General features: G+C 36.5%; 1 protein-coding gene across 2 annotated transcripts in view; it reads left to right on the forward strand.

Annotated features, from left to right (window-relative positions):
• The window catches only part of Wdr64 (WD repeat domain 64), a 106,813-nt gene that overhangs the window by 18,046 nt on the left and 65,646 nt on the right, over positions 1–23,121 (forward strand). For both annotated transcript variants that reach the window (XM_048357322.1, XM_048357323.1), the window contains exons 4-9: positions 950–1,053; positions 3,817–3,846; positions 5,200–5,310; positions 7,008–7,222; positions 8,498–8,632; positions 22,490–22,569. In XM_048357322.1, coding sequence (XP_048213279.1) covers positions 950–1,053; positions 3,817–3,846; positions 5,200–5,310; positions 7,008–7,222; positions 8,498–8,632; positions 22,490–22,569 — 675 coding nt within the window. The remainder of the gene's footprint in view (positions 1–949; positions 1,054–3,816; positions 3,847–5,199; positions 5,311–7,007; positions 7,223–8,497; positions 8,633–22,489; positions 22,570–23,121) is intronic.

Raw genomic sequence — 23,121 nt, forward strand, 5'->3', positions numbered from 1 at the left:
GAGAAACAGTGTAGAGGAGCCTGTGGGCCATGCTAAAGATGTCTGAGAGACAAAAGGCTACAGAAGAGTTGTGGGTAGAGAAGGGCACCTTCTGACTCATTCTTCTTATTTTCTCTGGCTTCTGGGTGAGAAATGGTCCATTTTAAGAAGAGTTAAGAGCAGTGAGAATGATGGTGTGAACTAGGACAGTTTCTTAGTGTTTTCTACCTTATTGATTCCCAAGGAGCTTTCCTAAATTTGTTTGCTATTCTCTGTCTCTCATAGCATGTTGTGTTTTGAGACATGTTAGTGCTTCAAGTATTAGGGACTAAGTGCAGCTTGTAGGTTCTATATGTATGTATACCTTGTATATAAAAAGGAGTTACAGTCCCCAACACCTAATTTGTACCCCTCATTTGTATCTTTTCTGCTGTTATATATGTGAGGTGGTAATATTAGAATATGAGGTCTATTCATAGTGTCTACTATGCTTTACTAACAACATAAAAATAACATCATTCTTTTATATTACAAGTCTGAGATCATATTAGGGCTTACTTTTATTCTGTGTAAACCATGACAGCAGTACTTCAAAGAAAAGATATTCCTAAGAGATGTATAGAGCCTCAAAATAGGAATGATTCCAAAAGAAAAATGCATTCACTTGTGCATATTGATGTGTACATGTAGTGCGGGAGTGTATCTTACCTATTCTTGAGGAAATCGTGCCCCACATTTATCTAGAAAGCTCTCTTTATTCAGATTGTATCTCTATCTCTCAATGTAATTAAAGTGATAGTTGCTATTTTAAACAAGTATATTCTATTTTAAGTGATTTCTAGCAGTGTTGGTTCTCTCTTCCACCACCACCACCCTTGCTTGCTCGCTCTCACCCTCTTTCTCCAGCATAACAAATGAGTTTTAAGATGTTTGCCACTGGAAGATGAAATACATATTCTGCTATTGACAGGCAGCAGAAGACGGGATGTGATAAAGAGCATTGTCAAGATCCCTCAGTTGGATTTACTAATAACAGCTTCTCAGAAAGGATTAATAACAGTCTTTAACAGCCAGGTAATTTAAAAAGTTAGATTCCCTCCTTCCTTCCTTCTCTCTCCCTTCTTCTCTTTTTCCCTTCGTCTTATATAATTGTATGTATTTTTCATAAGTTTAAGGTAAAACAAAAGTCATATTTCAGAGTTATCCCACAAACTAAGACCAAAGAATTAGTAGCAAGGATTACTGAGATTGCTGAATCCTGGGAAGGTTCTGGGGTTTGGCAGCTTCATTTGTCACTGCTCCTCCTTAAGCATGTCACATTGAACCATATGGCCTCACTACAGTTAAAGGCTGATCTGGATTGTTTCTCAGACAAAATCAGAATCACTCACAAGCCAAAACCCTTGTTATCATCTGACCTTTGGTCTCATCCAAGAACTTTGGGCTTGGAGTACACAAAATATTTGAAATTCCACCACCTATTTCTCCAGTGGTGACATTAAATGGGAAAACTTCAGGACATTTGCTCATAGCTCTTATCTCATGTCTATTGAATGAAAATGACAGAGAAAAATCAAATTAAATAATAGAGGCAGGAATAGTTACATCATTTCATGCATAAGGCACTGCTATTATAATTTCTAAATTACAAGCTTTGGACACTTATGTTTTAAACTAAAGGATTTGAGTAGAGGGTATGATTAGATGTCCCACAGAACATTTCACTATGCAAAGAAAATTTAAAAGCTTAGTGCTGTTTGACAATAAAAATTTTAAATAAATAAATAAATAAATAAATAAAAGAGTAATACTCTAAAAAATAAATAAAAGCTTAGTGCTCAAAAGTTGTAATTAGTGACAGTGGCAGGTTTTATGTTAAAAATTTGCAAGTATTTATACTAGTATAGCAGAAGAAAGTACAGAAATTGAAAACAAAAGAGAGAAGCATTTTCATCTCCCTCTGCAGGAAAGGGGAGTTAATGATGCCAAATGACAAGTTTTATACTAGAAACATCTATTTGAGCAATCATCACACCATTACCATTTCTACAGTAATGCCTAGCTCAGCATCTTTCAGAGTGGAAGTAACAAGCCTTGAGAGGGCCTGCTAGTACTGGCAGCCAGGCAACTGGGGCACCTGGAATGTGAGTATGGAGCCTGAATTCCAGCCCAGGGCACACTCATCTGGGCCCTGGCTCCTCTGCCAGAATCATAGGCTTTCCCTCTCACAGAAATTATGCTGTCTATATGAGCTAGTACATATAGAGTGCTTACATTATTGTAAGCATTCAACAAATTTGGCCATTACTCTTATGAACAAATGTTTGGAAAAGAAAAATGAATTCATCTTATTTGATAATAAAAACCATCTCTGTCTATTTTCTGTGCATTATTTTTCTTCTCATCTTTTTTTACCTTTGTGTCCTCAAAAAATGGAACTATGATGTTATCTGAAATATGTGAAGAGAAAGATGATTATCTACATAATGAAATGGCTTTTCATGATGTTTAAGAAGTGAGGTAACATTAGAGATGCTATAGAAACACACACAAATGCAGACACAAAAACTCATGGTTGCACACATGTAAACTCATACATGCAGACACATCATTTCTTATTATGCAATTGGAGAGAATGGATTGCTTAAAATATATATTAAAGTTCAATACAGTAGGAATAAACCATGTTTAAAATGTTACATTTTTGACAAATAAGACAACACATGAAAAGTAAATGGAAGTCATCAAAAACTACAAATGTCTTTCAGAAAGTCAATCTAAACTTGAGGCTTGGCTTAAAATTCAATTGACACAGCGCAAGATTTTCTCAGTAATATAGACTGAAAATCTCTTTAATAAAAATTCCTACCCTAAAGGCTGGATTTTAAAAACTCAGGATAGATGCACAAGATTATGAAAATATAGAGAAAGAGAGGATTTCAGGTAGGTAACTTAGAAACCAGAAATTAGAACAGGAAACCAGTGGTGCTTTGTTCTGCTGTCCACAGATCATGTCCTCATCTAGGAGTACATTCCTGGTTGGAAAGTTTTTTGTCACTTAAGATGAAAGGCAGTCTGTAGGGAGCCATGGCAATAGGCTCTCTGCTCTTCCTGATTCACATTATCTGTTTCATATAACCATTACTTCTGGGAGCAATTTCCTGCACACTTCCTATGACCATAGAGCAACCAAAGAAACTATCACCAGATGCTTCAGCTACTTGTCTTCATCTTAGGAGTGATTAGGCCTCCAGGGTATGAGAAGCTGATAATCGCCATTAGCTTTCACTCTCAGCATAATACCCAGGGTGTAATATTCCCTCAGCAAAAACTTATTGAATAAATGGTTCTCCTGCATAAAACATTAAGGCTTTCAATAGTTTGGAGAGAAATCTTTCAAATCAAACAATGTAATCTAAATGTTTACATTTCTCTGTGTTTAAGATGATCTATTTAGCATTCTCTGAACTACTCTTGTCATTTAGTGTTAGTGTTGTTTTACATTTCCAAATATTTGTATTAGGGGTTTCTCTGAATAACTACACACGTGAAATAATTTGCTTATAGAAGAAACATAATAAAGTTTAACGCTATTAAAAGTAGTTACCAGTACTGAGCACAAGCCAAGGGAGATAAACCTTGTTTATTGCAATCTGTACATATTATTCCACAGAGATAAGGGTTCCCAGGGAAGGAGAAATGGAGAAAACTTGTGGAAGGGAAGATAACAAGTGATATTAAGCCAAGGTGACAGTATGATGTTGTCGATAGTGTCAATAGTCTCAATTTTAATTATAGTGCCAATCAAGTATCATTATTCTTTCCTTTCATTCACAGATGAGAGTTCAGACCAGCACCAATGTTACTGTAAGTACATTTAAAATTTCTTATTGAAATCAAAGTTAGGACTGTGATGATGGTGCCTGAATGGAACTCTAAGTATACAAGATACTTCTGAGACTGTAAATTTAACTTTTTTTACAAGACTGAAAACTAGCACTTCATTAAAAAAATACTAAAAAGATCAAGGTCTTGTTTCCTAGAGTTAAATTATCTGCAGAAAATTTCTTGGAAAATGGTTACTTCTTGGAAATTCACTGTAAGCATTTTAGCTAAAATTTTCTGAGTATCCACTATTGAGGGATGTTTAAAAAAGGACACAATCCAACTATGAGAATAAGGAAATAATAGAAATAATTTAAGGATATTTTATTTTAAATCTGAAAACGCCATATAAATTCTAGTGCTAGAGTATAATTCATTTAAGCAGCAACATGTGGCATATAGAACTACTGTGACTTGCTTTTAGATTCCCATGGATTTAGGGAATAGCTGGGCTATTCTTCCTAGTTTGCAAGCAGTGAATGAATGCAGTAAACTACAGAACAAGTACTGTGCTGCCTGGTAAAGAACTCCAGGCCTAGGCTCTGTCCCTGAGCTCTTTTGGCTCAAGGAAAGAACTGTACCACTTTTAGCCACATCTCCACTTTTGGTTTTTGAGTGGCTAATTAGAAATTAGGGACTCAAAGGGACTCTTCTGCCCAGTCTGGCTTCAAACCACAGTCCTTAGATATCAGCCTCCTGAATAGCTAGGATTACAGGGCCTGAATTCTTTTTAAGCCTCAGAACCTTCATTGCTTAAATTAAACCAACCCATTGGAATTCATAATCACTTTTGCAAGAGATTCAAGGTCAAGCCAGACATGCACATAGTCGTTTCTGGTACTCCAGAAGCTCTTGTGGAAGCTCTTGTTTCTCCTTAGCACTCGGCTGTGGCTACAGATTCTAGCTATGCCCGCTCCATGACTTGAGTCAAGATACAAGACTCTACTACATATCATTGGCTAGATGATCACAAAGGTCTTTTCTAGGTAAAAGTTTTAGCATGCAGCAGGGTCAGAGTACTTGCTTATCTAGGGCCTGGAATCTAGTCTCTCTGTCTGTGTTCACAAAACTAAACAGTGCAAATTCCAGCTATTTCCCTAGACAGCATGCACTGCTAGGAAGTGGATCTTCTATTAGCTGGTGGTGCAGGAAAATTCAGTAAATGGGAAAGGGTTGAAATGGTAGAGACATTTCCTACTCTAGTCCAAGGAAGCTGTTTGTAAGGCTTTTGTTTACAAAACAGGGTCTCTAATGTCAATGGCCCACTCTTGGCACATCATACCAACTTATAGAAGGAAACACATTATAACCCCTAATTGTATGTTTCTCTATCAGGATACCTCCTGGATTACAGGATGTGATTACCTCGCCCAGCTGAAACGAATTGTTGCCACTACAGAAAGGACCATTATTGTCTGGGATTATAAAGCTCAAGGAAGTAGCCAGGTACCATGCCAAGAGACGGAGTGAACAGAAAGAAGATTTACACTTCAGGATGGCCTAGGGTCTGAGCAGATTGCTTTCCCTAATTAACATCAGTTTTCTCATTTGCACATGATAAGGAACTAACTAATGCTTTAGATCAAGTCTAGCACTGATAATGTGTCATCAAAAGGGAATGCTTTAGAATATGATGCTGTGGTACATGCCAGTAGTCCCAAGTAATCTGAGAAGCTGAGGCAGAAGGAGACTGAGTTGAGGCCGGTCTGAACTACGTATTGAGCTACAGGTTATCTTGATCTACAAAGCCAGGCACTAACTCATAGACAGAAAAAGAGAGAGTGGGGGGGGTGAGAAGGCAAAGGAGGTAGAGGAAAATGAGAAGGAAGAGGGAAAAAAAGAGAAGGAGGAGAAACAAAGAAGGAAGAGAAGAAAAAAGGAAAGAATTGTGCTTCCCATTTAGTGTGTTTCACTGACCAGTTACTGATTTAGAGATTTGTTTTTTTCTTTTTAGGTTGGATTTCACTATGTTGTTCATTCAGGCTGCTTTCCAGCCTCATAAACTCAAATGCATATAGATATCCAACTCTTCTGCTTGAGTGGCTGGGATTAAAGAATTTGTGCTATCATGTCCAGCTCAACTTCTTTTTTTCTTTTTTACCCTGCTCTTTATCCAGCCATTGTCTTTCTGGTTATGTTTATGTTATCAACATCAAAGCCTTTCTCTCCAGTCCATCTTCATTAGTTAAGTATATTATAAAAATAAAATACCACAGCTGGGGGTAGCTAACACCTAGCTACTCAGGAGGCTGAGATCTAAGGATTGTAAGCCAGCCTGCCAGCACCCAGATAAGTAAATAAATAAATACACCTAATTCTGTAAAAACAATTTTTAATCAAATGAAGCGTGGTCCTTCTGTGACTGGAGAATTAAAAAAATAATTTAATCTTCCTTCATGCCTTATTCCTAGCTTCAGTGAAAAATTAAACTTTTTGTGAAATTTGTCCATGATGTTGCAATAAGTTATAGAATACTTAATTTTCCTTTTTTTTACTGCCCAGTTTTATGTGAATTGCCTATCAATACCTTTTTTTACTTCAAGTTAATTTTTTCCTGATATAAGGGCTCTAACTCAGGTTTGTGAGCTTACTTGCTATGGCTGGTACTCTATGACTTGAGCGATGCCTCCAGACTACCTTTTTGCTAGCTAGTTACAGATGGGAGTCTCACAGACTTTTCTTCCTGGGCTGACTTGAAACTGCAGTCCTTGAGATGTCAGCCTACTGAATAGCTAGGATTACACATTTGAGACATTGTGGCTGGCTTGGAGTTCTTGTTAGTAGTTTCTTACAAATCCAAGAGAAAGCCATTCATTCACAAAATCTCATTCTTTACTGAATTTATATACCTTATACCTTGAAAACACAGTTCTCAGCTTGTAGTAATGACCATTTATTTTTATTTGGTTAACTTCACCTTGTCCTCAAGTTCCTTTATAACCGTGGACATGTCTAAAATGAAAAGCATTAGAAAATAAAACAGCATCAAATAATAAGGAATTTTTTGGTTTGGGAAATGGGGACTGAACCTGGGGCCTGCTACATGCTAAGTAAGTGTCCTACTGTAACACACCATTGCCATAGCAGGAGTCATTCATTAGTCAGCATAGCGAAATAAGTCACTGAACGCACTCTTCCTCTAGGACCACTATTTCGTCATCAAGCCCATGGACCACTGCCTCCTGTGTGTGTGTGTGGTGCCCATAGCTGACCAGCTCTGCAGAGATGACATCCTCCTGGGGGATGATGGTGGCTTTGTGAACAGATTCACAGTGAACAGCGATGACTTTGGACTGAAGCAGGCAAAAACCAAAAAGAAATTGCAAAGTCAGGTCTTAGACTCCAAGAACTTTAAGAGGTATGGCTACTATGGAGACAACCATTTGTTCTGGTAGTAATTCATTGGCTAATTATTAAATAATATTGTATACCAATTAAATTATATTTTAAAAAATATTTAATTATATGGAAAATGTTTATGACATGATAGTAAGTAAAAAAAAAATCACTATCATTATCTGGCTCACTGGTAGAGGTTTGTCTAACATGTGCAATGTCCTTAATATGATCCATGGCATCCCAAAACATTATTTTTGTATATATGAGTGAATTCAGTTTTATAAACATGGGACATATATAATGCCTGTGTATGCATTTCAACTTAGAAAAATATTGAATGTAAATATCCAAACTGTTAACAGTTATTTTCAGTGGGATTTTAGACAAATGGATTTTATTTTCTTCATAATTTTTTTATTTTCTAAAAATGAATGTGCATCTCTCTTAAAATAAAAAAAAATCTTAAAAAAATATACAATCTTGCTGGGTGTTGGTGGCTCATACCTATAACCCTAGCTACTTAGGTGGCTAAGATGTGAGGATCACTGTGCAAAGCCAGCTGGGGGAAAAATTGTGAGACTCTTTTCTCCAATTAAGTACCAAAAATCTGTAAGTTGGGCTGTGGCTCAAGTGGTAGAGCATTATCCTTGAGCAAAGAAAAACCCAGGAACAGCCCTCAGACCCCGAGTTAAAACCCCCAAGACCAGTGCACAGAGAGAGAAAGGGAGGTCGGGAGGGAGGGAGAGAGAGACAAAGCACATCTCTCATAATTAAAAATATATACTCTCAAGTCTCATTGGTGGAGCTAAGAAATATATAGCAATTGAGAATTGGGATTTGTTTTCCATCCTTCACACAGGGACCATGTTACTTGGTCCCAGCAAAGGTCAGAGCTAATGGGAACTTTTCCAACATGCCATGTGTTGTCTTATATCCACCAAGTCACCCCTTCCAGCTGAAATAGGCTATGAGCATACAAACAAAGATATGAACCTTCTCTGTACTGAGATGAGGGCCACTTGCCAGATAATTCCATGGCCCATCTTTCAGTCCCTATATCCAATAGTTAGATATGTCAGTTATTTATGTTATCTTTTATTTTAAATATGCATAATTTGGGAAAATTTTAAGTAGTTGAAATGGTATAATGTGTATTACTCATTATACATACAAACTGAAGCATGGTTGGTTCAGAGTAGTGACTTGGTTACAATCAAATGAAATATGAAATAAACCCTCATCATTATGTATTTGTGTGCGTAACATATACCATTACTTCCTTTCTCATTCCCAGTATTAAAAGAAAGCTACATAATGACTGGGTTATGAGGATTCGATATATTCCAGCCCTAAATTGCTTTGGATCCTGCTCCTTAGACAGTGTTCATTCATTGGTTTTAGAATCCTTGAAGAGACTTGAAGATAATCTGTAAGTATAACAGTTTATATACATGAATGAATGCATGAATATTCTGTAATTTTTCAGAAGTTTGATAGCAAGAAGTCCATCTAAGCTTTGAAGCCTTTAAACCGAGCCTTCCATCTTTAGAAAGAAAAAAACAACACACGTTAACTATTACCTTTGCTTGAGAAAGTTAATTATTTGAATACAATTTATTCTCCCCACAGAAATTATGCTCATTTCTTGTTCCTTTTTATAATCTACTGGGGTAAATAAATACTACTGTATCTATGACTATATTTCCCACATGCTGTTCTGTTACACTTTAAAATCATTGGTTTAGGTAGTCTATTCACTAGCGAGTCTTGTTATTATGATCTGATGTAGCACAATCTTCAAATTTTATGTAATATACTAGTGTTCTTGAATAGTGAATTTGAATTACAAGGTGAATTTGAATAGTGTGCTGATTCATTTTCAAATCTAAATATTCACTAAACTAGAAAAGACACTAAAATTTAATTTTCTTTTAAAAATCCTTAAAGCTTAGAGAGATAAACTCAGAAACATTACAGTAAGTGATGGAAGTCGAATTTTAAAATTATATATTGTATTATTGTATTTATGAAAAATATCTGAAAGGGAAATATATAAAGAGTAACAAGTAGATGAGTGGTTGCCTAGGGCTATGTTAGAATCAGGAATCCCAATTGAGGACATGAGAATTTTCCAGAAAGAAGAAACTTTTTGTTTTGTTCTCAATTACACACCCAAATGGTGAATTTTACAGCATATGTTATACCTCAATAAAAGAGTCTTTCTTAGAAAAATGCACTGAGACTGGTTTCCAGTCTGGCTTATAAGGTGTTTGGAAGTTGTCATTCCATTTTAACAATTTGTGGAAGAAAAAAAACTCAGACAGAATGAAAACCAACAACTCTTCTTAAATCTGTTGGAGAAAAATGGTCACAGGGCAATCTTGTTCTCTCCCAGTCTACGTAAGTACTGGAAGTCACAACTAGTACACTAAGAGAAAACTTCCTGTTAACCATTGTCATGGTAGAACTATTTAAACAGCTATCGACAAATTTCTCATGGGTAACTCCAAGGACTAACAACTTGAAATTTCATTTAAAAGTACCCTCAGATTTTTGTCAGTTTTCCTTCTAGGTCAACCATGTTCTCACAGGTAATATTGAAGGAAATCCCTTGAACTTACAACAGAGGAGAGAAGGAATGATTCTGAAATGTGCTAGAGCATTCTGTTCTTCACAAGGCCTGAACTCCAGAAAAACTATGTTACCAGAACCTAAACAACTGAAGATTTTCCAAGGACAAATCATCTTGGGGAAGAGAAATATTCAGATCCCGGTCACACTAGCTGTCCAGTCTCAACAAATGGAAAACCTTAGAGGCTCCTGTGAAGTTCATAGTTTACAGATGCAGACCCACTAAAATGCAGGGTCCTAACTGTAGGGCGAATGGGCACATACTTCTTCAACCTGACCACTACATCATGGAGGAACTGTTTGCAACAATTCCATGTTTTTTTTGCATTGCATTTTGTCTATCAAGAAAAGTTAAAACGAAACAACAAGAAAAAATTTACCAAAAGTCCAGAGAAACAAAGCAAGTATTAGCACTAATCCCAGAAATGGCAAGGATGTTGGAATTATCAGGTAAAAAGTTTCAAACAAAAGAGATATGATGGATAAAATAGACAATGTGCCAGAATAAGTGAATGATGCAGTCAGATGGATAGAAATGCAACAAAGAATCAAAAATAAATACTCGGGTCACAATATAGACAAAAATAAAGAATATCTTTGGTGAGTTCACATCAAAATTGGGCACAGTGGAGGAAATAATCTATGACCTAATCTATGTTGGTAGAAACTTCCAAAACAGAAATATAAGGAGACAAAAAGAGGCTGGAGGCATAGCTCAAGTGGTAGAGTGCTTGCAAGCACTAGGTCACAAGATCAAACTTCAAATTCATATCAGAAACCAAATTCACAGATTTGAGAATGTTTACGAACACTGAAGAATAAATGTCAAGCAAATAAATGAGAATACATTTAAACAAAAACCAAATTGGATCTAGTCATATTGTATTCAAATTACATAAAATCAAAGATAAAGAAAATAACCCTAAGAGAAATTAGGAGAAAGTACTTGATATAGAGAAAAGATTTACTTCTGATTTCTCAGACACTTGGCAAGTGAGAATAGCATGAAATATTTAGTGTTAAGGAAAAATTCCCCCAAATTTCCTAGAATGTTGTACCATGAAAAATAGTTGTTTCAAGGTAAACAAGTAGGTATAGTGGTATACACTTGTAATCCTGGCACTTGGGAGACAGAAGCAGAAAGACCGCAAGGAAGAAACCAATAGGAGCTATAAAATAAGACTCTGTTTCAAAAAGCCAACAAGAGACAGACAGCCACAGATACAGCCACTGACACACACACACACACACACACACACACACACACACACACACACACACACAGAGTGGGAGACAGAGAAAGAAACAAAATAAGAAATAAAACTTTCTTAGTGAGGCAAATTTAAAGGCATTTTTTTGCTGGTAGACTTACTTGGAAGAAATATTAAAGGAAGTTCTTTAAGGAGAAGGAAAATGATAAAAGTCAGAAAATTGCATTTACATTAAAAAAGAACACTAAAGAATGTAGATAAACTATCTTTTCTTTTTCATAGTCTTATTGATATAACAGAGAAACATCTGCCCAAAATAATGTCAAAATGTCTCTGATCGGCCTGGGGATATGGCCTAGTGGCAAGAGTGCTTGCCTCCTATACATGAGGCCCTGGGTTCAATCCCCAGCACCACATAAACAGAAAACGGCCAGAAGTGGCACTGTGGCTCAAGTGGCATAGTGCTAGCCTTGAGCAAAAAGAAGCCAGGGACAGTGCTCAGGCCCTGAGTCCAAGCCCCAGGACTGGCAAAAAAAAAAAAAAAAAGAAAAGAAAATGTCTCTGATCATGAATGTACACATATATTTATATATTCATGCTTGTGCATAATAAAAAGCAATAAGTAATGGGTTGGAGGAAGAAATTTAGAGTTGTTATTAAACATTGCTTGCATTATTCATTGTGTAGTTATTTAAAAGTGGATTCATATTTATTGTAAATGTGTATTATAAACTATAGGATAACTTCTAAAGGAAAAAGAGAAGGCAGAAGAAGAGATTGAGGAGGAGGAAGAGGAGAAAGAAGCAGAGGAAGGAGAAGAGGAAAGACAATCAAAGAAAATAGAAAATAGCTTAGTAGGGGGGTGCCAGTGGCTCACGTCTTTAGTCTTACCTACTCGGGAGGCAGAGATCTGAGGATCATAGTTCAAAGCCAGCCAGGCAGGGAAGACTATGAGACTCTTATCTTCAATTAACCACCCAAAAGCCAGAAGTGGAGCTGTAGCTCAAGTACTAGCCTTAAGCATAAAAGCTCAGACATAGTTCCCAGACAGACTTCAAGCCCCATGACCAGAACACAATGAAAGAGAGGGAGAGGGGGGGGGAGAGAGAGAGAGAGAGAGAGAGGAGATAAAGTCATACAAAATGTTTAGTTAAAACCACAAAGTGGAAGGTAAACAAAGGAACAAAGAATAAGAGTAGTGAACAGGAATGAGGAAGGAGGTAACAAAGCCTACCAGAAATGTATCCAATGCCTAATGTATGAAAATGTAACCTCTCTGTAAATCACTTTGACAATAAATAAGAAAAAAAAAAAACAGTAGTGAACAGAAAGCAATAGAAAAGGGCTGGGAATGTCACTCAGTGGTAGAGTGTTTGCCTAGCCTGCATGAGGCCTTGGGATTAATTCCTTGGTACCACATAAATAAATAAAAATTTTTAAAAAATAAAACAGTAGAAAATAATATGAATACAAATATAATAATAACCACTTTAAATGTCAATAGTCTAAACATACTAGTTAAGAGACAGCGATTGTCAATGGATCAAAACCTAAGACCAGTTATATATTATCTGTAAGAAACACTCTAAATATATATTTATATTTATAGGACAGAGATAATATAAAATAAATCATGCAGACAAAAGAAAATGAGAGTAGCCATATTCAGACATATAAGAATTCAGTATCAGAAAAATATCAAGTATAAGCAAGGGTATTACTTAATTATTAAGTATTTCAGTTATTTATGCAAAATTAGTTCAATACTCAGAAATCAATTCCTTCTCCATATAGACTTTATAGTAAATCAATCAATCATATAAATAGGCTAGATAGGATGAATTACATATTCATATTAAACAATACGGAACACTACCTTTTCTGTGTCCTAGAGAAACTGGTATTTTATGTGTTCATTTATATTGAATTCCAGAAACATTCTTATCTTTTTAGTGACCCACTGATCATCCAGCAATATATTGTTCTGTTTTCATGAATTTTAACATTTTCTGTGATGGCTTTTGCTATTGACCTATAATTGTATTCCATTGTGGTCTGACATGATGCAGGGAATCATTTCAATGTTACTGAATTTGCAGAGGTTTGCTTTGTGATCTAGGATATAGTCTATTTTGGAGAATGTTCCATGGGCTACTGAGAAGAACATATACTGTGATGCTGTTGGGTGAAAGATTCTATAGATGTCTGTTAGGTCTAGGGGGTCAATGCAGTTATTTAGGTATAAGGTTGCTTTGCTGAGTTTTTGCCTGGATGACCTAGCCAGAGGTGACAATGATGTGTTGAAGTTACCAGCAATCAATGTGTTTGTGTCTATGTGTGTTTTTCAATCAAATAGTATTTGTTTGATAAAGTTGGAAGCTATAACATTCAATGCATAGATATTGAAAATTATTATGTCCTCCTGATGGAAAGTTCCCTTTATTAATATGTAATGTCTCTATCTCTTCTTAGTAATTTTAATCTGAAGTGTATTTTATCCCAATCGTGTTGCTATTCTAGCCTGTTTATGAGGCCTGTTTTCTTGAAAGATTTTGTTCTGGCTTTTCACCAAGTATTTGCTTGTAGCAGTTACATGCATATCTAGTAGGCAGTAGATGGAGGGGTCTTGCCTTTTGATCCAAACAGCCACCCTATTTCTGTTAATTGGAGAATTGAGTCCATTGCTATTAAGTGAACTGAGAAGTTTACAATAGATCCTGCCATATTATCCCCCACTTTTTAGGGGATATATACTAATATATCTGTTGGTGTGAACATAAATATGTTTGACCACTCTGGAAAGCAATGTGGATATTCTTCAAAAAAATTAACATAGCACTACCCTATGATATAGCAATTTTACTCCTGAACATTTATCCAAAAGATAATAAACAAGAATACAGGAAAGCTACCAGAACAACCATGTTCATTGCAGTACTATTCACCATAGCCAAGGTATGAAATCAGCCCAGATGCCCATCAATGGGCAAATGGTTCAAGAAAGTATGATATGCATATACAATGAAATTTTACTCATCCATTAGAAAGAGTCATACTGTACCATTAGTAAAGAAATGGAAGGACTTGGAAAAATTATGTTAAGTGAAGTAAGTCAGGCCCAGAGAGACAAAGGATCTCTTATATGTAGAAGGTAGATTTAACTTACAAGCTTATTAACAAATATGTTGGGTAATATGCAAGTACATACAAATGTATTAACTGAAATATGGTAGATTCAAAGATATTTTAAATAGTGTAATTCCTTAGAAAGCCAAAAACCAAAGTTAAAAATAGAACACCAGGAAGTAGTTACTCAAAAGAGGTAGGGTAGGGTCAAGAAGAAGGTGTAGATAAATGAAGATGAGGAGAGAGGAAAAATGTAGACAAAAATTTGGTGTATATCCTACAAAATTAAGAAGAGTGAAGGAAGGTGAATGTAGTATAGGAATGGGTAAGAATATTGAGAGGTGTCATATTGATCCAGATATATTGTATTTATAAACTATTAAGTGGTAACTCCTTTGCACTCTACTTAAGGGTAATAATAACTTAAAAAGAGATACAAAGAGTAATAATTGAAAAAATCCAACACAATGATAAAACATTTCAGCAAAATAAGCATAATAAGATTATCCTTAACTTACAAATGTCACCGTCAAACATATTACATACATGGTGAAAAATGAGGCTTTCTAACTAAGATTAGAAATAAAGAAATATTATCTCCTTTCTCCACTTTTTTTTTTAACATTATACTGAACTTCCTAAGTAAATTAAGAAAAAAAGAATAAAAGTATACTGATTGCTAAAGGAGAAATAAGATAATCTTTGTTCACAGATGATACAACTATCTATGTACAAAAGACAAAAGAATTGACTCAAAGAAATCCTGAAATTAATGGAAGCTTGCATAGTACAATGCAAATATACAAAAGTCAACCACTTTTCCACATTTTGACAAAAACATGGAATTTGAACTTAAAATCAGAATACCATTTCCACTAACATTCAAAGATGTTAATGCAACATCTGATAAGAAAAATGACATAACTTTCATAAATAAAGAAATACATCACTATTCTATATTCATGGATAGGAAGACTTAATATCAAGATGTCCACCTTAGTTAGTAGACTGAATGCCCTCCCAATCAAAATCTCAACAACTTATTTTGTGGCTCCCCACAAATTTATTCCGAGGTCTAGATGGAGAAGTAAAATGCCCATGAAAAGCAACACAATACTGGAAGGGAAGAACAAAGTCAGAGGACAGACACTACCTATTTATTTCAATACTTACTACAAAGTAGCAGAAAGGAAGACAGTGTGACACTGGTAAAGGCATAGACAGATAAATTGATGAGACACAATAGAGACCTATACAAATATATTAACTAATCTTTGACAAAGAAGCAAAGGGAATGAAGTACAAGAAATAGTATGGACCTCCACATGCAAAACACCAGTTGATCTGGCCAGGCCAAACTGGCCTAACAGAGTCTTCAGCCCTGTCCTTTCCTTCCACTTCAATTCCTGGAGCTGTGTTTTATCCCTAGGCCCCAGATACATCAGCCTACGTGTAACTGTTACAATCAGAAAACCTCTCCCTGCCTATAAGCCATCTTTAGTTCTGCTGCCTATGCACACAGAGGACTTCCCTTACTTCCCATCCCTAGCCCTTGACTATTTATTTGACCTTGAACAAAGGATGGTCCTCATTTCTCCTGCCCCTGTGTGAGAGGTGGCCTTGTCAGCCTTGGCTGGCAATAAACTGCTTTTCCTGTACACAACTGTGTGCGTGTGATCTTCTGGGATGGGACCTCAATAAGAAACTATCAAACTGTCTTCTAAAGTGGCTCTATCATTTTGCATTTTCACCAAAAGAATTGGCTCAAAAAGAAATGGAAAACAAGATTCATAGAAGATGATAGAGGATAAAATCTGGGTGGCCTTAGGAATAGCAACTTTTTAGATACAACAAATAGATGATCAAATAAAAAGGAATTATTGATAAACTAAACTCTATTAAAATATTTTTAAACCCTCTCCTATGAAAGATGCTGTTAGAAGATGAAAAAATGTCACTGACTGGGAAAAAATATTCACATGAAATATTGTAAAAGACTACTTACCCAAAATATGCAAAGAACTCTCAAATTCAACTATATGTTTTGTTGTTGTTGTTTTTTTTGGCCAGTCCTGGGCCTTGGACTCAGGGACAGAACACTGTCCCTGTCTTCTTCCCGCTCAAGGCTAGCACTCTGCCACCTGAGCCACAGCGCCCCTTCTGGCCGTTTTCCGTATACGTGGTGCTGGGGAATCGAACCTAGGGCTTCATGTATGGGAGGCAAGCTCTCTTGCCACTAGGCCATATCCCCAGCCCCTCAAATTCAACTATATGTTAATGAACAACCTGATTGTAAGATGGACAAAATATTAGGGCAGACTTCTTACTAATAAATATATACAGATGGAAATAAATACACAAAATTGTACATATTATGTTTTTTAGGTAAAAATATATTAAGCAATGAATGTTACTAAGAACCTATGAGAAATCCAGAATATCAACCACCAAATGCTGACAAGTACAGGGAGCAACAAGAATTCTCACTTGTTATTAATGAAAATGGTTTTGAGGGAGGGGCTGAGGACCTCACATGGATGGAATGTAAACACTATATGATCTAGCAATTTTCCTCTTTTGATACTTGTGTAGATAAGTCATAAAATAAAACAAAACTTATGAGTATACAAAAACTAAGCTGGAGTGGATCCTGTGGTACCACGTGCACTTGATCACATAGGCATGCACACATGTGGGCACATACACAAATAGAAAACCAAATAATAGTCCTGGAATATGCAAAGGAAGAATTTATCTTTACATCAGTGTTCTAAATATAAGTAATGGAATGACTGAATTAAAAGGTCTAATTACCCAGAGACTCATGCCTTCAATCCTAGCTACTCAGGAGGCTGAGATCTGAGGATCTTGGTTTGAAACCAGCCTGGATGGGAAAATCTGGGAGATTCTTACCTCCAATTAATCACCAGAAAATCGGAAGTGGCACTGTGGCTCAAAATGGTAGAGCACTAGCCTTGAAGGAAAAAGCTCAGGGATTGCACCCAGACGCTGAGTTCAAACCCTACGACCACCAGCAACAAGAATGTCACATCTCTAACACAACTACCTTGCATTTGCATGACTTCATGAAGAACCCACATTTTCTCCTCATTTTCAAAAAGCTGCAAGTGTTTATTTGGTGTGTAATATATCACATTGAGAGGTGGATAAAAAAGTTTCACAGTATATTAAAAATAATTTTATTTCTTGACACCAAATCACACTCCATGAATATAATTTATATGCCATAATTAATTACAGAGTTTCATTTACTTCCTGTAACATAATTAACTGTGAATGATTATTTGTTGGCATTTAAATAAGTACATTTCTGGAACATTTAATTAAGAAATTGATGCAACTTATTTTCAATTTGATTTTATGCTATGATGACTATTTATAGTATATTCATAACCACAGAAAAACACTTGGAGAAATATACAAGTGTAAGATTGCTTGTGGTCCTACAAAACACATACCCTGCGTTTCAACATCTAAATTGTTTTCATTTCCACACTGTGCTGGTTTGCAGCCATAGTTTTACTAGTGCTAATTTTTCCAGGACAGTTACTAGGGTATTATAACAGAAAAGTTAGAATTATAGCAGAAAATATTATCATATAGTTTTCCAGAAATGTATCAGTTGTCCAACAGATATGTAGTAAATATACTTATGTCATGATCTCTACCTTTAATTGCTAAAACTCTAAGGGAAAAATTCCCAGAAATGTAGCATAAAACAGGAGGATGCTGGAGGTAGTTCATTAGAGTATGGAGGAGTTGATTGCTAAGATTTCAGGAATTTGGCAAGCTTATTGTGAAACACTGCCATTAATGAAAATTAAGTTATGTAATTTCACATTGACTATTAAAAAACAAAAGCAGTGTAATTCCCGACCAATCATTTTCCATTTGTATTAGTATAATTTATAACTAGTCACCTTCTTGTAGCTTTATGTTCCCAGAACCTATTAATACTACATAATGAGATACAACTACCTTTTTCTTTTTTTTGGTACTTGTACTGGGGCTTGAACTTAGGGCCTGGCACTCTCTCATTTGGCTTTTTTGCTTAAGGCTAGTACTCTACTATTTAATCTACAGCTCTATTTCTGGTATTTTTCTGGCTAACCTAGAACTAAGAGTCTCTGGGATTTATCTGTGTCTGCTGGTTTCAAACAGCTATCCTCAGATCTCAGCCTCCTGAGTATAGAGTTACAGGTATGAGCCACCAGCACCTAGCAACAGCTGTTTATCTGTTCCCACCTCCATATTCAAGACTGTCACATTGGCAATTTGAATTGGTGATGATGGAAATAACATCATGGCCTTTGCATGGAAAAGAACAAATACTGGTAACCATGATCTCTGTCCCCTCCTCGGCCTCAGCTGCATCTTAAACATTCACCAGAGACAAGCGTAGATCGGTCACTCACAAATCTTGGCTACTCAGGAGGCTGAGATAGGAGGATCAGAGTTCAAAGTTACCTCGAGCAGGAAATTCTATCAGACTTTTATCTGCACTCAACTAGCAAAACAGCTGGAAGTGGAGCTATGGCTTAAGTGGCCGAGCACTAGCCTTGAGCAAAAAGAAGCTCAGGGACAGTAGCCAGGCTCTGAGATTAAGCTGCAGGATGGGCACTCAAAAAATATAATAACCAGAATGCCAGCCAGCACAGTGGATGGCAATTCACACACCAAGACAGTATATAAAAGGCCACATGGAGAGTTATGGATTGTAAGTGTATAAAAACTCAGGAAAAGATGTGGTAAATGGTAGACCCTTCACAAGGACAGATTAGTCTTATAGAGGGGATTAGAAAAATAACTTATAGAGTGATTTCACTAACAAGAAAAGTTATAGCAGCCACAATAAACACATTGTATCTACATTTATAGAGATGCTTCACTAAACCCTGAATGGAAAATAGATTTTTTAAAGGATATTGGTTTCCATGTGCTGTCAAAATTCATGATGATAATAAGTGCTTCAGCTCTGGAGAAAAGGAATGGAACTATATTTTCCTTTGGGAACAAATAACAGCAGTGACAACTTTCCTTTTTCCTAGTGTTAGGAGCTGATGACCAATCAAGTTGTGAATTTTTGTGTTAAGTTGTAAATAAAATGGAAATTCTTTAAAAAGGTCTAATATGGGAATGGGAATATGGCCTAGTGGCAAGAGTGCTTGCCTCATATACGTGAAGCCCTGGGTTCAATTCCCCAGCACCACATATATAGAAAACGGTCAGAAGAGGCACTGTGGCTCAAGTGGCAGAGTGCTAGCCTTGAGCAAAAAGAAGCCATGGACAGTGCTCAGGCCCTGAGTCCAAGACCAGAACTGGCAATCAATCAATCAATCAATAGGTCTAATAAAAATGGGCTGATTTTCTACCAGGAAAAATACAGCCCTTAAAAGAGTATGATTCTAGACAAATCTAATACTACTTTAATTAGAGTATGACTTAAAGGGTTAGCCACATTTTGACATTGTTTCCTTATTTTTTCCTTTTATTTCTTGTATTCCATTACTGATACACACCCCCCACACACACATAAACACACACACACAGCAATTCTATAGGGTATAATGCATATTTTTGCATATATATTTCTTTCAAAATGTATGTATGAAAAATGTGTGTATATATGTGTGTAAATGCATGTGTGTATGTATGTATGTATACACACATTTGTGTGTGTGTGCCAGTTCTGGAAACTTTGTGCCTAAGCCTTTTTTCGCTCAAGGCTAGTACTCTACCACTTGAGCCACAGCTCCATTTCTGGATTTTTGGTGGTTAACTAGAGATAAGAGTTCTCATGGACTTTCTTTCCTACCCTGGCAAGCTTCAAATAGTGATTCTCAGATCTTAGATCCTGAGTAGCTAGGACTTCAGATATGAGCCACCAATGCCCAGATGCCTGAATATATGTTTCATTGAATTGTATACCCTAGATTTATCAAGCAATTTCAATTTTCCACCTAATCAACGTATTCTGGTCTTTTTTCCCAACAGTAGCTATTTTACAAACTTGAGACTATCTTTGGGGTCCATTCTGGATTTCCTAGTATTTTCCTCATCTCTTGGATTTGGCTGATGATATAATCACCAGGAGACAAGCACCTGAGATAAAAATACTCAGACAACCTCAGCAAACAGGAATCATTGATTTGTTTGGCCAGATGCTGCCTGAGCTTTCCCAGCTGCTTCCTCTCTTGGGCCACTCTCTCTCTCTAAATGTTGAAGCTGAAGAGGACTCTCAAGTGATAGAGCATAATCATGTTTACTTGAATCACCCTCAGCTACTGGAGAGTCATGTTGAGAACAAATGTTGGGTTCTCTCTGTTCTTCGATTCAACATGTTCCTATTTCAGCAATTTCTTATAATGGGTCTCAAATTGAACCAGATGAAATTGCATTCACATGCATAAATAATTGGCCAGCTGTGAAGATAAGAACCAGCAACACCCCCCCAAAAAATGCAGAGAAAACAATCCTCAAAATATTCTCATATCAGAAGTGATTATTATTCTGATTATAATTTTGTATGGAAATTTCAGAAATGTCTTGTACCAGGTAGAAAATTTATATCTGCAATTAATGACACCACCCAGAGCACCAGGCCTGTGGTAGCCTGAAGGCTGATCCTCTTCTCTAACCCCTAGACAGCTTGATATGGTCACCAGTAGATGAGCAACTCACCACTCTCATTAGTTTTTGTCTGTTACTCGACACGGAAGTGTCCTCTCATAATGCTGTTGGGGAGCTAGATCGAACTTTTTCTGTCCCAGGACTCACAAACTCTATGACTTTTGAGTATGTTACCAGTAGCTCTTCTAAGTTGTAGCTATAGTTTAGCTATTTGTGAATGTGAGTGGATAGGCTTATCTCACAGTCTGTCAAAAATTACTTAACTCATATTAACTCAAGTTAAACCAGTGCCTAGTATAATGCCTGACATAAGTAATGTTCGTTAAGTATAAGTTCCTCTGTCTTGCTTTGCCTAGGGCACATAGACAAAGTTCTATCAAAACAAACAAACAAATAAATGAAGACAATGGGGTGAATATCAAGTCTGATGCACTACCAGTTCTTATAATATAGCAAGGAATGATTCTCACACTTTAATTTTATTTTTATTTAAGTATTTTGAGGTACTGCCTCTTAAACTCTAGACCTTGTACTTGCTAGATAAGAGATCTATCACTTAAGCTATACCTCCAGCCCTTCTTTCTTTAGTTATTATACAGATAGAACATTTCACTTTTTGCCTGGGACAGTCTAGGCTCACAGTCTTTCTATCTATGCCTCCCAAGTATCTAGAATTACAGCTATGAAATATCAATTATTGAATCTCACTAATTTTTTGACTGATTAGCCTTGACCTACAATCTCTGCTTCCTAAGCAGTTAGGATTACAGTCATGATTCACCATGCCATGCAAGGTAAACTTTAAAGCATGTGCTAGCCATCTTTCCATTAAGAAATGTAACAAGTATCTGAGATAAGTCAATGTAAAAAAACAAGGTTTTGGACATTGGCCCATGCTCAAATTGACTTCTGGCTTTGGGCCTGTGGCAAGGGCACATCAGGGGGCCATACAATGAAGAGCAAACTATTCATTTTGTGGCATCCAGGAAGCAAAGAGAGGAAAAGGAAGGAGCTAGGATCCCAAAATCCCCTTCAGTGGCTCAGCCAACTAAGATGACTTCCTGCTAGGCTTTCCCTCTAAAAGGTTCTGTCCCCTCCTCGTCATACCATAGGCCTTTATTTACCACACAGAGCTTTGGGGGACACTTAGACAAACTGTAGCATGGAGTACATTCAATAATTCTGTGAGAGCTTCACCCTTAACTTACAGGATTTTCTTTGAACAGATGGATTTGCAAGCATAGTAGAAATATGCCATGGAATCTAGCCTATTTGTATATTGGAATTGGTTTTAAAAGGAAAAATATATTGCTGGGTACAAATGGCTCATGCTTATAGCTACTCAAGAGGCTGAGCTTCAGAGGATCATGGTTAGAGACCAACCTGGGAAAAAGCATCCATGAAACTCTACCTCCAATTAACTGGCAAAAAACTGGGCTGGAGGCATGTCTCAAATAATACTGCCAGTCAAGAAAGCTGAGCAAACATGAAGCCAGAGTTCAAGCACTGAAAAAATAAAAGAAGGAAGGAAGGAAGGAAGGAAGAAAGGAAGGAAGGAAGGAAGGAAGGAAGGAAGGAAGGAAGGAAGGAAGGAAGGAAGGAAGGAAGGAGAGGAAGGGAGCAAAGAAGGAAAATATGTTTGTCTAAATGTAATTTTTGTCTCCCAGGCCTGTCAGAGAATTTGCTATGCCAAGAGGAGCAAACACTTTTTGCTATTGTTTAAAAGCAAACGTGATTGTCACTGGAGGTAAGTGGATAGTTCACATTATTGAGAGGTTTTCTACTCTGCAAACAGTATTCTATTTTTTTTTTTTACTGTGATAGTAATCTTTTGAGAGATTTAAAAGATCCATGTAAAGTCAAATCTATGTTTCTTTCATTATGAGAAAAGCCTTCCTCAACCAAAGAATATGTGATACAAATTTCCTGCATTTTATTATACCTGTATTTATAGCTTTATGTTTTGCTTTTAGAACATTAATTCATCTACAGTTTATTCTTCAGGGTGTTTTTTGTTGTTGTTGTTGTTGTTGTTGTTGTTTTGGAGTTTGAACCCAGGACCTTCCACTTGCTAGGTATGCATTTAAACAATGTCCCCACCCCCTTTTGCTCTGGCTATTTTTCACCTAAGATAGGTTTGGATTGTAGTCATACTATTTACACTTCCCACTATAGCTGGGATGACAGGCATATGTGACAGCACCCACTTTTTTTTGTTGTTGTTGAGATGAATATTTTTCCCAGGCTATCTTGGAAATACTTTCCTCCAGGAATCTCCATCCAGATTACAGGTATGGGG

The sequence above is a fragment of the Perognathus longimembris genome, chromosome 11 (genome assembly GCF_023159225.1).
Source record: "Perognathus longimembris pacificus isolate PPM17 chromosome 11, ASM2315922v1, whole genome shotgun sequence".
Classification (NCBI taxonomy): Eukaryota; Metazoa; Chordata; class Mammalia; order Rodentia; family Heteromyidae; genus Perognathus; species Perognathus longimembris.